Here is a 13,770-nt window from a genome sequence, read left to right on the forward strand (position 1 = left end):
ATGCTCATATCAAACAAATTATATTTTAAACCAGAGACTGTATTAAGAGATGTAGAGGGACACTATATCATACTTAAAGGATCTATCCAACAAGAAGATCTAACAATTGTAAATATCTATGCCCCCAACATGGGAACAGCCAATTATATAAACCAATTAATAACCAAAATAAAGAAACGTATGGATAATAATACATTAATAGTAGGAGACCTCAACACTCCACTCACAGCAATGGACAGATCATCTAAGCAGACGATCAACAAACAAACAAGAGCTCTGAATGACACATTGGACCAGATGGACCTCATAAATATTTACAGAACATTCCACCCTAAAACAACAGAATACTCATTCTTCTCAAATGCACATGGAACTTTCTCCAGAATAGACAACATACTGGGTCACAAATCAGGACTTAACTGATACAAAAAGATTGAGATTATCTCATGCATATTTTCAGACCACAATGCTGTGAAACTGGAACTCAATCACAAGAAGCAACTTGGAAGGAACTCAAACACTTGGAAGTTAAAAAGCATCCTGCTAAAGAATGATTGGGTCAAGGGCACCTGGATGGCTCAGTTGGTTGTGTCTGCCTTTGGCTCAGGTCATGATCTCAGGGTCCTGGGATCGAGTCCCACATCTGGCTCCCTGTTCAGCAGGGAGTCTGCTTCTCCCTTTCTCACTCTTCCTCTGTTCTCCCTCTCTCTCTCTCTCTCAAATAAATAAATAAAAATCTAAAAGAAAAATAAAGAATGATCAGGTCAACCAGGAAATTAAAGAAGAACTTAAACAATTCATGGAAACTAATGAGAATGAAAACACATCGGTCCAAAACCTATGGGACACTGCAAATGCAGTCCTAAGGGGGAAATACATAGTCATCCAAGCCTCTCTCAAAAAATTAGAAAAATCCCAAATGCACAAGCTAACCTTACACCTAAAGGAACTGGAGAAAGAACAGCAAATAAAACCTAAACCAAGCAGGAGAAGAGAAATAATAAAGATTAGAGCAGAAATCAATGAAATAGAAACCAGAAAAACAGTAGAACAGATCAACGAAACTAGAAGCTGGTTCTTTGTTTTTTTTTAAGATTTTATTTATTTATTTGACAGAGACAGAGATAGCGAGAGCAGGAGCACAAGCAGCGGGAGTGGGAGAGGGAGAGCAGGCTTCCCGCCGAGCAGGGAGCCTGATGTGGGACTTGATCCCAGGACCCTGGGATCATGACCTGAGCCAAGGCAGCCGCTTAACCGACTGAGCCACCCAGGCGTTCTGAAGCTGGTTCTTTGAAAGAATTAATAAGATTGATAAACCTCTGGCCAGACTTATCCAAAAGAAAAGAGAAAGGACCCGAATTAATAAAGTCATGAATGAAAGGGGAGAGATCACGACTAACACCAAGGAAATAGAAACAATTATTAGAAATTATTACCAGCAACTACATGCCAACAAATTAAGCAATCCCAGGATGCATTCCTGGGAACTTATAAACTACCAAGACTGAAACAGGAAGAAATAGACAATCTGAACAGACCAATAACCAGCAAGGAAATTGAAGCAATAATCAAAAACCTCCCAAAAAACAAGAGTCCAGGGTCACATGGCTTCACAGGGGAATTCTACCAAACATTTAAAGAAGAAATAATACCTATTCTCCTGAAGCTGTTTCAAAAAATAGAAATGGAAGGAAAACTTCCAGACTCCTTCTATGAGGCCAGTTTTACCTTGATCCTAAACCCAGACAAAGACCCCATCAAAAAGGAGAATTAGAGACTAATATCCCCGATGAACATGGATGCCAAAATACTCAACAAGATTCTAGCCAAGAGGATCCAACAGTACATTAAAAGGATTATTCACCACGACCAGGTGGGATTTATTCCTGGATGCAAGTGTGGTTCAACATTCACAAATCAATCAACATGATGGAGCACATTAATAAAAGAAAAGACAAGAACCATATGATCCTCTCAATTGATGCAGAAAAAGCATTTGACAAAATACAGCATCCTTTCCTGATTAAAACTCTTCAATGTATAGGGCTAGAGGGAACATACCTCAATATCATAAAATCCATCTATGAAAAGCCCACAGTGAATATCATCTTCAATGGGGAAAAACTGAGAGATTTTCCCTTAAGGTCAGGAACATGACAAGGATGCCCACGTTCACCATTATTGTTCAACATAGTACTAGAGGTCCTAGCCTCAGCAATCAGACAACAAAAGAAATAAAAGGCATTCAAATCGGCAAAGAAGAAGTCAAACTCTCTCTCTTTGCAGATGACATGACACTTTATGTGGAAAACCCAAAATACTCCACCCAAAATTACTAGAACTCATACAGCAATTCAGCAATGTGTCAGGATACAAAATCAATGCACAGAAGTCTGTTGCATTTCTGTACACCAATAATGAAGCAGCAGAAAGAGAAATCAAGGAATTGATCACGTTTACAAGTTCACCAAAAACTATAAGATACCTAGGAATAAACCTAACCAAAGAGGTAAAGGATCTATACTCTAGAAACTATAGAACACTTATGAAAGAAATCGAGGAAGACACAAAGGGATGGAAAAACATTCCATGCTTATGGAGTAGAAGAATAAACATCATTAAAATGTCTATGCTGCCCAGAGCAATTTACACTTTCAATGCCATCCTTATCAAAATACCACAGACATTTTTCACAGAGCTGGAAAAAACAATCCTAAAATTTGTATGGAATCAGAAAAGACACCGAATCACCAGGGGAATGTTGAAAAAGAAAACCAGAGCTGGGGGCATCACAATGCCTGACTTCAAGCTATATTACAAAGCCGTAGTCATCAAGACAGTATGGTATTGGCACAAAAACAGACCCATAGACCAAAGGAACAGATTAGAGACCCCAGAAGTGGACCCTCAACTCTATGGTAAACTAATTTTTGACAAAGCAGGAAAGAAAATCCAATGGAAAAAGAATATCTTCAATAAATGGTGCTGGGAAAACTGGACATCCACATGCAGAAGACCATTCTCTTACACCATACACAAAGATAAACTCAAAATTTATGAAAGACCTCAATGTGAGACAGGAATCCATCAAAATCCTAGAGGAGAACATAGGCAGTAACCTCTTTGACATTAGCCTCAGAAACTTCTTTCAAGACATGTCTCCAAAGGCAAGGGAAACAAAAGCAAAAATGAACTTTTGGGACTTCATCAAGATAAAAAGCTTCTGCACAGCAAAGGAAAGAGTCAACAAAACTAAGAGGGAATCCACGGAATGGGAGAAGATATTTGCAAATGACACTACAGATAAAGGGTTGGTATCCAAGATCTATACAGAACTTCTCAAACTCAACACCCAAAGAACAAATAATCCAGTCAAGAAATGGGCAGAAGACATGAACAGACACTTCTCCAAAGAAGACATACAAATGGCTAACAGACACATGAAAAAATGCTCCACATCACTTGTCATCAGGGAAATACAAATCAAAATCACAATGAGATACCACCTAACACAAGTTAGAATGGCAAAAATTAACAAGACATGAAATAACAAGTGTTGTCGAGGATATGGAGAAAGGGGAACCCTCATACACTGTTGGTGGGAATGCAAGCTGGTACAGCCACTCTGGAAAACAGTATGGAGGTTCCTCAAGATGTTAAAAATAGAGCTACCCTATGACCCAGCAATTGCACTACTAGGTATTTACCCAAAGATACAGATGTAGTGAAAAGAAGGGGCACCTGCACCCCAATGTTCATAGCAGCAATGTCCATAATAGCCAAACTGTGGAAGGAGCTAAGATGCCTTTCAACAGATGAATGGCTAAAGAAGTGTGGTCCATATATACAATGGAATATTACTCAGCCATCAGAAAGGATGAATACCCACCATTTGCATCGACATGGATGGAACTGGAGGGGATTATGCTAAGTGAAATAGGTCAGTCAGAGAAAGACAATTATCATACAGTTTCACTCATATGTGGAACATAAGAAATATCGTGAAGGACCACAGGGAAGGGAGGGAAAAACTTAATGGGAAGAAATCAGAGAGGGAGACAAATCATGACAGACTCTGGACTCTGGGAACCAAACTGAGGGTTACAAAAGGGAGGGGGGTGGGGGGATGGGGTAACCGGGAGATGGGTATTAAGGAGGGCACATGTTGGGATGAGCACTGGGTGTTATACGCAACTAATGAATCATTGAACACTACACCAAACACTAATAATGTACTATATGTTGGCTAACTAAACATAATAAAAATTATGTATAAAAGTAAGAGACTGAAGATATTAGCTGCCATGTTTCTTGTTGGCATTGTAGTCCTGGTTTTGCTAACACACACATATATTTTTGCCCCTACTATTACATTTTACTTATTTTTTTTAAATTTTATTTTATTATGTTATGTTAATCACCATACATCATTAGTTTTTGATGTGGTCATCCATGATTCATTGTTTTCATAGCATATATATTTTTAAAAGTAATTTACACACCCAATATAGGGCTTGAGATCATGACCTTGAGATCAAGAATCACACATTCTACTGACTGAGCCAGTCAGGTGCTGTGGGAAACAGAACGCCACAGCGACCACTGGTGCATGTTCGCTCAGACTCCGAGATCTCTGAGAAAACTCGAGATTGCAGGGTTAAAAATAACCCAAAAGGATCAGAGTGAAATGCCCTTGGGACGTGTGTGGTCTGTTCTCAAGTACGCAGCAGAAGATGTTTTGTAGACAGGAAGCCAGCTGTGAACAGCACACTGGGCATTCCCTTCTTTATTCTTTTATCCTGTGTTAAGGTCCGAGTACAATGGTGTTTACAATTAATTGATCACAGCCAGTTACAGATTTCTTTATTCCTTCTCCACTGCCATTGCTTCACTTGACTAACCCTGTGTACGTGGAAGAATGTGCCTTACTAAGCCCCTGCTGTAAATCATTATAGATCTATATCATTGTAGAAGGTATATTAGATTATGGAAAATAAACCTTGGCACCTCGGGCTGTTTGCTCGGGGTCCCCTGTGCCTCGCTATGCTGTCGTCTCTTTTTCTCAGTTCCTTCGCTGCCCCAGGTCCCCGACTCTCTGAGGTCGACAAGGTGCCCCTGGTTTTGCTAGCATATTAATCTATTTTGTTTTGTGGTTTAAGATTCACAATACATCCATGCAATAAGGCTTCAGTTATAAGTTCTGGAGGTCTAATGTACAGCATGGTGACAGTTAATAATTCTGTACCATATACCTGAAATTTGCTAGGATAGTAGATCTTAAGTGTTCTCACCACACACATGTATACACAAAAAGTAACTATATGAGGTGATGGATGTGTTAATTAGCTTGATTATGGTGATCATGTCACAATGTTTACATACATCAAAATCACAATAAAATAACTCTGGTTAAAGTAAGGGCCAAGGAGCTTCAAAATATTTTCAACATGACCCTCCAAGGTCAAATTTAATTTTGTCTATTCATGATTGTTGGAGGTTGGTCATGGTCTGCAGTAGAAGCACAGAATTAGTTCCCACAGTCAAACTGTGTCTGGCCAAGTGATGAAGGAATCAGAAACAGTGTCACCATGCAAGAGAAAATGACTCTAGTTAACTTAAAAGAGTGTATCAGAAGGATATGGGGTAGCTGATAAAATCAAAGAACTAAAAACCACATTCTGAATCCAGGGTCTCTGTGCCTGTCTAGGATCTGTGATACAGGAAGAAGGCACCCCCACCCCCAATTGCTCATCTTGAGATTCAAAGACTCAGGAAAGAACATCTAAAGAAACAGCTCGAATGTTGTCTCTGTGAGTGCTTTACGCCTGGATTAAAACTCACTGATACTATGTACAGTAAGAGGGCTAGCTCACCAGAATGGGGCTAAAAACAGAAACAAACGTCAGAGTCTACACATTCCTTTTGACTAGCAAGCTACCTTGTTGAGTATACATATAATCTGTTTCTTCTACATAATTATCATTTCAAGCCATCAGTTGTCTACATTGCATCTGAGAATTTAAACAAGTTTGTGCAAGACAAAGAAGAGTTGTAGGGCTCTCTGTTGCCATGGTAGCAAGTAGACAACACAGCTCAATGGCAGCTTGCTTTGATGACCAACAGAGGACACAGACTCCTTTCATTCCAAGGCAGACTCACTCCAGAGAACACACTTCTAAGGCAGACTGACTGCCAGACCTCTGTAACCAATACGGCCCCAACACAAACTTTTTCAGGACACCACAGGAGAGCTGCAGCTTGATTTTCCTAACACAACAATGGCTGGCTGCCATAACTCTCCCTCACTTAGAAGAAGTCTAGCTTCTTGGCTTCAGACTGGGTTTGGGTCTCATCCTTTGACTCATTTTCTCAGCATTAGCAACAGAAGGGACCAATGGGAGAATTATCAGGCAATCAAACATCAATGGATGAAAACTAAATGTTAGCTGTAGTTGCCTACAACAAATTCCTATGGTTCGTGCTCACCCCATAAGCCTACCATTCCTGGAGGAAACACCGTGAGCAGCAGGAGGATCATACCTGAGTGTCCAGAGGAAGGAACGCTGAAGTTTCAAGGTGTCACACAGCATCTTTATTCTGCTATACCCCAAGGAATTCTGGCCCAGGTCCAGAGTGACCAGGCTCTGATTGCTGCCTAGGGCAGATGAGAGGATTTCAGAGCTGAAAGGGGTGATGGCACATCCCCACAACCTACAGGGGAGACACAAAATTAGTTAGTTCATTCAACCAATGTGTACTGATATGGTCCTATACCCCAGGCACACTCTTGGGTGTTGGGGACCCAACAGGGAACAACAGAAGTCTCTTCCCTCTGAGCTCATGTATTAATAGGAAACAGATGTATGTAGTGCGTCATATCCAATAAGGTTATGAAGGGCAAAGGGAGAAGCTGGGGGGCGCTCACTACAATGGTTGAGAAAGACCTGAGGGGTGAACCATATGAACCATAGAGAGATCCGGAGTAGGAGCTCCCAGGCAGAGACATAGCTTGTGCAAAGGCCCTGAGGTTGTGTAGGATTATCATGTAAAACAATATCGAGGTAGCCAGCTTGAGCGTGAACCAGGGAGGGTTGAAAGAGATGAGGTCACAGATAAGATGGAGCCATCTCACAGAAGGCTCTTAAGACATTGTAAACTTTGGATTTTACTTGGAATGAGATGGGGAACTGTCAAGAGTTTTGAGCAGAAACATGACAAGAGCTATAATTTAGAAGTTATTCTTTTTTTAAGATCTTATTTATTTGACAGAGAGAGACACAGTGAGAGAGGGAACACAAGCAGGGGGAGTGGGAGAGGGAGAAGCAGGCTTCCTGCTGAGCAGGGAGCCCGATGTGGGGCTCGATCCCAGGACCCTGGGATCATGACCTGAGCCGAAGGCAGACGCTTAACGACTGAGCCACCCAGGCGCCCCTAGAAGTTATTCTTAGTACTTGGTTGAAAAACTGTAGGGAACAGAGAAGGCAGAATACAGACTAGGCTGAAGGTTATACAACCACCCAGATGTTAGCAGGAGGTACTGGGGGTATGAGAACAGATTCTAGGTATCTGGAAGACGGTAGCGGTAGGCTTGGATTTGATATTTGAAAGAAAAAAGGAATAAAGGATTTTGTTTTGAGCAAATAATATTGTACAAATGTTCAAGGGGTTTGCATATATATGTGTACACACACACAGACACACACACACATACACACACAAGAGATTAGGTCATACGTTTAAGCATTTCCCAGGCTAAACCTAACATCAAACATTTAGCATACTTCCTGGCACACTGAATAACATGCAAACATATTTCATGATCATAGCCAACTCTTCTGATGAATACAACCAACTCCATTTCCTAGAACACGTAACTGAGATTATACCATCAGGAAGTCAAGGCTTACTAGATACATCCCTACACCAGTAGTGCATGCAGTTAAGAGAGCCCCCTCCCTGTCATTATTAACATCACCAGCCTCTGCAAACAGGCACCTGCCATGAATTGTAACAACCAGAGGTTTCCTCACCTGCAAGCTTGAGGATTTGTTCAGTTGGCATCCTCACCAGTGCTGGGAGCTTTACAAATACTGTTGTCTGGGTCTTGTGGAGACCCCGGTTTGAGTGGTCTGAGGTACAACCTGGGTGTTGGGATTCTCAAAGCTGCAAGAATTTCTACTACACAGTAGAGGTTGGACACCATGACTCTGCCTTATCTTCTTGTGCTGTAGAGGCCAGAAAACTAGCTACCATCTGAGAGTCCCTCACTAGTAAGGTTCCAGATTCAAGTATGTTTGAGTGATGGTACCTAACTCACACAGGATTGTGAGACAGAACTGAGTTGAAGACATTTATCTGCTCATGGAGGTGACATTTTCTGCAGTATCGAATTCCTAGCTCTCTGGAGGCTGGGAGCTGGGCCGCCACTCCTTCTTGATGACTTAAGTGTTGCATCTTAACATGGTCCACAGGTGGCCTTTGGATGACCTAGACTAGAAGCTATTCCTGTAACCATTCTAGTGAATTTTCTCCCCCAGCTTTACTGATGTATAGTTGACAAATAAAAATTTTATGTATTTAAGTTGTACAACGTGATGATTTAATATATGTACGTACTGTGAAATGATCACCACAATCAAGTTAATTAACACATCTGTCAGCTCACAGAGTTACCATTTTTTGTGTGAGAACAATTTATTTGCTGAGAGAACTGTTTTACTGTTGAGAAGTAGAAGTTTCTGGAGATTTTCTTTAATCTTTATGGAGATATAATTGACATAAAACATTGTGTAAGTTTAAGGTGTGAAACGTGTTGATCTGGCACATTTATATATTTGCAAGAGGATTGCCACTGTAGTGTTAGCTGACACCTCCATCCCAACACGTCATTTCTTCTTTTGCTGAGAAAATTCAAGATCTATTTTTTTTTTTTTAAAGATTTTATTTATTTATTTGACAGAGACAGACACAGCGAGAGAGGGAACACAAGCAGGGGGAGTGGGGGAGGGAGAAGCAGGCTTCTTACGGAGCATGGAGCCCAATGTGGGGCTCGATCCCAGGACCCTGGGATCATGACCTGAGCTGAAGGCAGACGCTTAACGACTGAGCCACCCAGGCGCCCCTCAAGATCTATTTTTTTAAACAGGCTCTTAACTACAAGGGAACAAACCAATGGTCACCAGGGTGGAGGTGTGTGGGGGATGAAGGAGTGCACTTGTCCTGATGAGCACTGGGTGCTGTATGGAAGTGTTGAATCATTATATTGTGCACCTGAAACTAGTAATACTGTATTAATTGCACTGGAATGAAAAAAATCTATTCTTTTAGCAACTTTCAAGTATATAACAGTATTATTAGCTATAATCGCCATGCTATATGTTAGATCTCCAGAACTTATTCATCTTTTTTAAAATTTTATTTATTTATTTGACAGAGAGACAGCAAGAGAGGGAACACAAGCAGGGGGAGTGGGAGAGGGAGAAGCAGGCTTCCTGCTGAGCAGGGAGCCCGATGCAGGGCTCGATCCCAGGACCCTGGGATCATGACCTGAGCTGAAGGCAGACGCTTAACGACTGAGCCACCTAGGTGCCCCTGGAAGTCTGCAACCTTTGATCAACAGCCCCCCATTCCCTCCCACCCCTTGGCCCCTGGCAATCACCACTCTACTTTGTCTCTATGAGCTCAGCTCCTTTAGATTCCACATATAAGTGGTATCATACAGTATTTGTCTTTGTCTTATTTTACTTAGCATAATACCCTCAAGTATCATCCATGTTATCTCAAATGGCAGGATTTCCTTCCTTCTCATGGCTAATATTCCATTGTGTGTGTATATATTTCACCTCTTCTTTATCCAGTCATCTGTTGGTGGACACTTAGATTGTTTCCTATCTTGGCCATTGTGAAAAATGCTGCAATAAACATGAGAATGCAGATATCTTTTCAAGATCCTGTTTCATTTCCTTTGGATATATATCCAGAAGTGGGATTGCTGGATCATAAGATAATTCTATCTTTAGCTTTTTGAGGAACCCCCATATGGCTTCCAGAGTGGCTGCACCAGCTTGCATTCCCACCAACAGTACGCAAGGATTCCCTATTCTCCATGTCCTCACCAACACTTGTTATCTCTGTTCTTTTAATAACAACCATCCTGAAAGGTATGAAGTGATAGCTCATGTGGTTTTGATTTTCATTTCCCCAATGATTAGTGATGCTGAGCACTTTTTCATGTCCCTGTTGGCCATTTGTCTGTCTGATTTGGAAAAAAAAAATCTATTCATGTTCTTTGCTCATCATTTTTATTTATTTTTTGCTATTGAGTTGTATAAGTTCTTTATCTATTTTGGATATTAACCCCTTATCAGATATATGGTTTCCAAATATTTTTCTGTAGGTTGCCTTTTCATTTTGTTGACTGTTTCCTTTAGTAGACAGAAGCTTTTTAATTTGATGAAGTCCCACTTATTTATTTTTGCTTTTGTTGCCAGTGTTTTGGACATGATATACAAAAGATCATTGCCAAGACAAATGCCGAAGAGCTCATGTCCTATGTTTTCTTCGAGGAATTTTACAGTTTCACGTCTTAAGTCTGTAATCCATTTTGAGGTAATTTTTGTGTATGGTGTAAGGGTTCAATTTCATTCTTTTGCATGTGGATATCCAGTTTTTTTCAACCCTATTTATTGAAGAGATCATCCCTTCCCCACTGAATATTCTTGGTGCCCTTGTCAAAGATTAGTTGACTGTGTATGTGGGGGGTTTATTTCTGGGCTCTCTATTCTGTTCTTTTGGTTTATGTATCTGTTTTTATGCCAGCACCATGCTATTTTGATACTATGATTTCATAATATAGTTTGAAATCAGGAAGTGTGATGCCTCCAGCTTTGTTCTTTGTCAGAACTAATTTGGCTATTTGGAGTCTTTTGTGGTTGCCCACAAATTTGGGGATTTAAAAAAAAATTGTGAAAACTGCTATCCTACTGGATTTTTTAAATAATCAGATTTGTTCCAATCTCTTGTATTTGAGCAGGGGGATTTGCTGCACCAATATTTTATTTCAGATAGAGATTAAAGTAAAAAAAACCTAACTTACCATAGACATTTGAGGTTACATGTTGGCTTCTTCAAAGCCTCACACAGAAACTTCAGTCCAGTAATTCCTATGTGATTCAGCCCCAGATCCAAGTGTGTAAGGCTTGAGTTTTGCTGGAGGAGTGTTGACAGATCATTGCAGCCACTGTTGGTTATGCTACAGTACCAAAGCCTAGAAGTCAATCACATGAAGAAAATAAACTCAGAGTCCTTCCTGAGGAGATGGACCAAAACCAAGCTCGTTGACCTCAAGTCACAGGTTTTACACAAGCTCGCAGACAATGAGACATGGAAATGAAATCATCAGTGGAGTCATAATTACTATGTAAGTGATTATATAGGCCCCACCCACCCCCTCCACTCCACACATGCAAAGATGTCTACATCCTAATCCCTGGTCCCTGTGAATACTTGACGTTATGTGTAAAGGGGACACTGCAGGTGTGGTTAAGGATCTGGAGGTGGGGAGATGATCCAGGTGAGCCAATGTAATCACAAGGATCCTTACAAGAAGGAGCATGAGAGTCAAAGCCAGCAGGGGGGAGAGGTGATGAGACAGACAGAAGGACACTGAAGACACTACACTGCTGGCTTTGGACATGGAGGAAGGGGCCATGAGCCAAGGGATGGAGGCACCTCTAGAAGCTGGAAAAGGCCAGGAAATGGATTCTTCCCTGGAGATCTCAGAGGAACACAGCCCTGTGGACACCTTGATTTTAGCCCAGGGAAACCCATTTTGGACTTCTGGCCTCCAGAACTTTAAGACAATGAGTTTGTGTTGTTTTAAGCCTACGAGTTTGTGACAAATTGTTATAGAAACAGGAAACTAATACAAGTGGTATTTATTATTTCTACCCTAACTATGGGACAGAGAATATCCATCTTGCCTTGACCTGCAACTTCTATTATGGAAGGGGCCAATTATACTTCCTAAATCCAGTTACCAGACAGGTAGTATCTAGAGGTGGAGGGCACCAGTTCTCATCTGGACAAGTCTGGCACTAGATCCTAGATATCCATTAATCAGCTACACAGGATATCAGTGGTACTTCTTCTTAACCATTGAAAAAAAAATTTCTTTTGCCTTTCCCTGGTTTACTATTAGTGTTCTGAACTTGATATTAGCAGAAAACCAGAGATGATTGAACTTATCATTGGCTACTTTCATAGGCAGAATAATGTCCCTCAGAGATGTCTGTGCTCTAATCCCCAGACCTTACATGGCAGTTGAGATTGAGACTAGCGATCCTGACATGGTGAGTTACCCTGGACAATACAGAGGGGCTGAATCTAATCATAGGAGTCCTTTCTTACTGAAGTGGAGAGAGATGCAATGTGTGGGCTTGACCCACCACAGCTGGCTTTGAACCAAGGAGCACAGTGGCTGTTAGGGGACAAGGCCAGCTCTCAGCTTGCAGGGACCCCATCCCACAGCCACAAAGAAGCAAATTCCGCCAACAGCCTGAATGAGCAAGGGAATGAATCCCTTCCTAGAACCTCCAGAAAGAAACACGGCGCTGTGCATACTGGTCTTCTGGCCTATGGAAGTATACAAACCATGTTAAGCTGATAAGCTCATGGTAATTTGTTATAGCAGTAATAGAATACTAACATGGCTGCCTTTTAGTTTCAGTGAACTTTATAAGTGATTGTATCGGCCTTGGCTCCCACAAGGGCCCCCTGTCACGTTGCCAGACCCCAGGGAATAGCAGTCATGTGATATATCCAGGGATGTGGGGCCAGAGGCAGCCTTTCAGAGGAACCAACACACACCCCCTTGGCTTGGAAATTTGTAAATTTATAGAAACTTCCAGGACTATGGGGTAACAGAGGAAGGCCCAAGCAAGTTCTGACAACTTAGTAAAGTGGGGACATGGCTCACAAACAGAATTGAGGTCCAGAAAGAAGAGGTCTTGACCTGTAGTTCCTTAGAGTCCTACCTCCAAAGAGGTGCAAACACGATGACATTTAATGTCTGAGTCTTAGCTTTCTCACTGCAAACTGGACAGAAGGTATTTATTTTATAAGGCTGGCTGAGTAAATGAAAAAAAATCCCTGGCAAGGCCTTAGGAAAATGCCTGGCACATATTAATTAATTCAGGTGCTTGATAAATGTTGGCCATCACTATTTTTTTCTGTTTAGATGTTCTGGGTGGCAGTAACATGTAACATAACTTGAAGACAAGAGCTAGTGGGTTGGTAGCATCTTAATTCCTATGGAACTTTATATTATTTTAGTGTTTGGGGGCTGAGATAGTGGGGTAAAATCCTTTCCTTCCACCTCTCTCCAGCCATGAACTGAATGCTTCATGGAATTTTAAGTGAGTGAGTAGTTGTTGGATACTGTGTGCCTTAAGGCATATCCTAGATTAAAACTGGTTTATAGGAAATGCTGACAGTTACTGTCAGGGGTGATTTTGTAGATGGCAAGAACACTGGAGATGTTAACACTGAATAGAATCTCTGAGTAGACACAGTTGATGCAGCTCCATTCTTTTCTCAAAATTTGTCCTATGATTTTAGTGTTAACAAGAGGATTTTACATAGTGTCATGTCATCTGCGAAAAGAGAGAGTTTGACTTCTTCTTTGCCAATTTGAATACCTTTTCTTTCTTTCTTTTTGTTGTCTGATTGCTGTTGCTAGGACTTCTAGTACTATGTTGAACAATAGTGGTG

At 41.1% G+C, this 13,770-nt stretch overlaps 1 protein-coding gene across 1 annotated transcript in view; it reads right to left on the bottom strand.

Annotated features, from left to right (window-relative positions):
* Positions 1–13,770, bottom strand: part of NLRP2 (NLR family pyrin domain containing 2) — a 46,763-nt gene that overhangs the window by 3,501 nt on the left and 29,492 nt on the right. Inside the window, 2 exon segments of the mRNA XM_032388905.1 lie at positions 6,541–6,711; positions 11,096–11,266. Coding sequence (XP_032244796.1) covers positions 6,541–6,711; positions 11,096–11,266 — 342 coding nt within the window.

The sequence above is a fragment of the Phoca vitulina genome, unplaced genomic scaffold, assembly GCF_004348235.1.
Source record: "Phoca vitulina isolate PV1807 unplaced genomic scaffold, GSC_HSeal_1.0 scaffold52, whole genome shotgun sequence".
Lineage (NCBI taxonomy): Eukaryota > Metazoa > Chordata > Mammalia > Carnivora > Phocidae > Phoca > Phoca vitulina.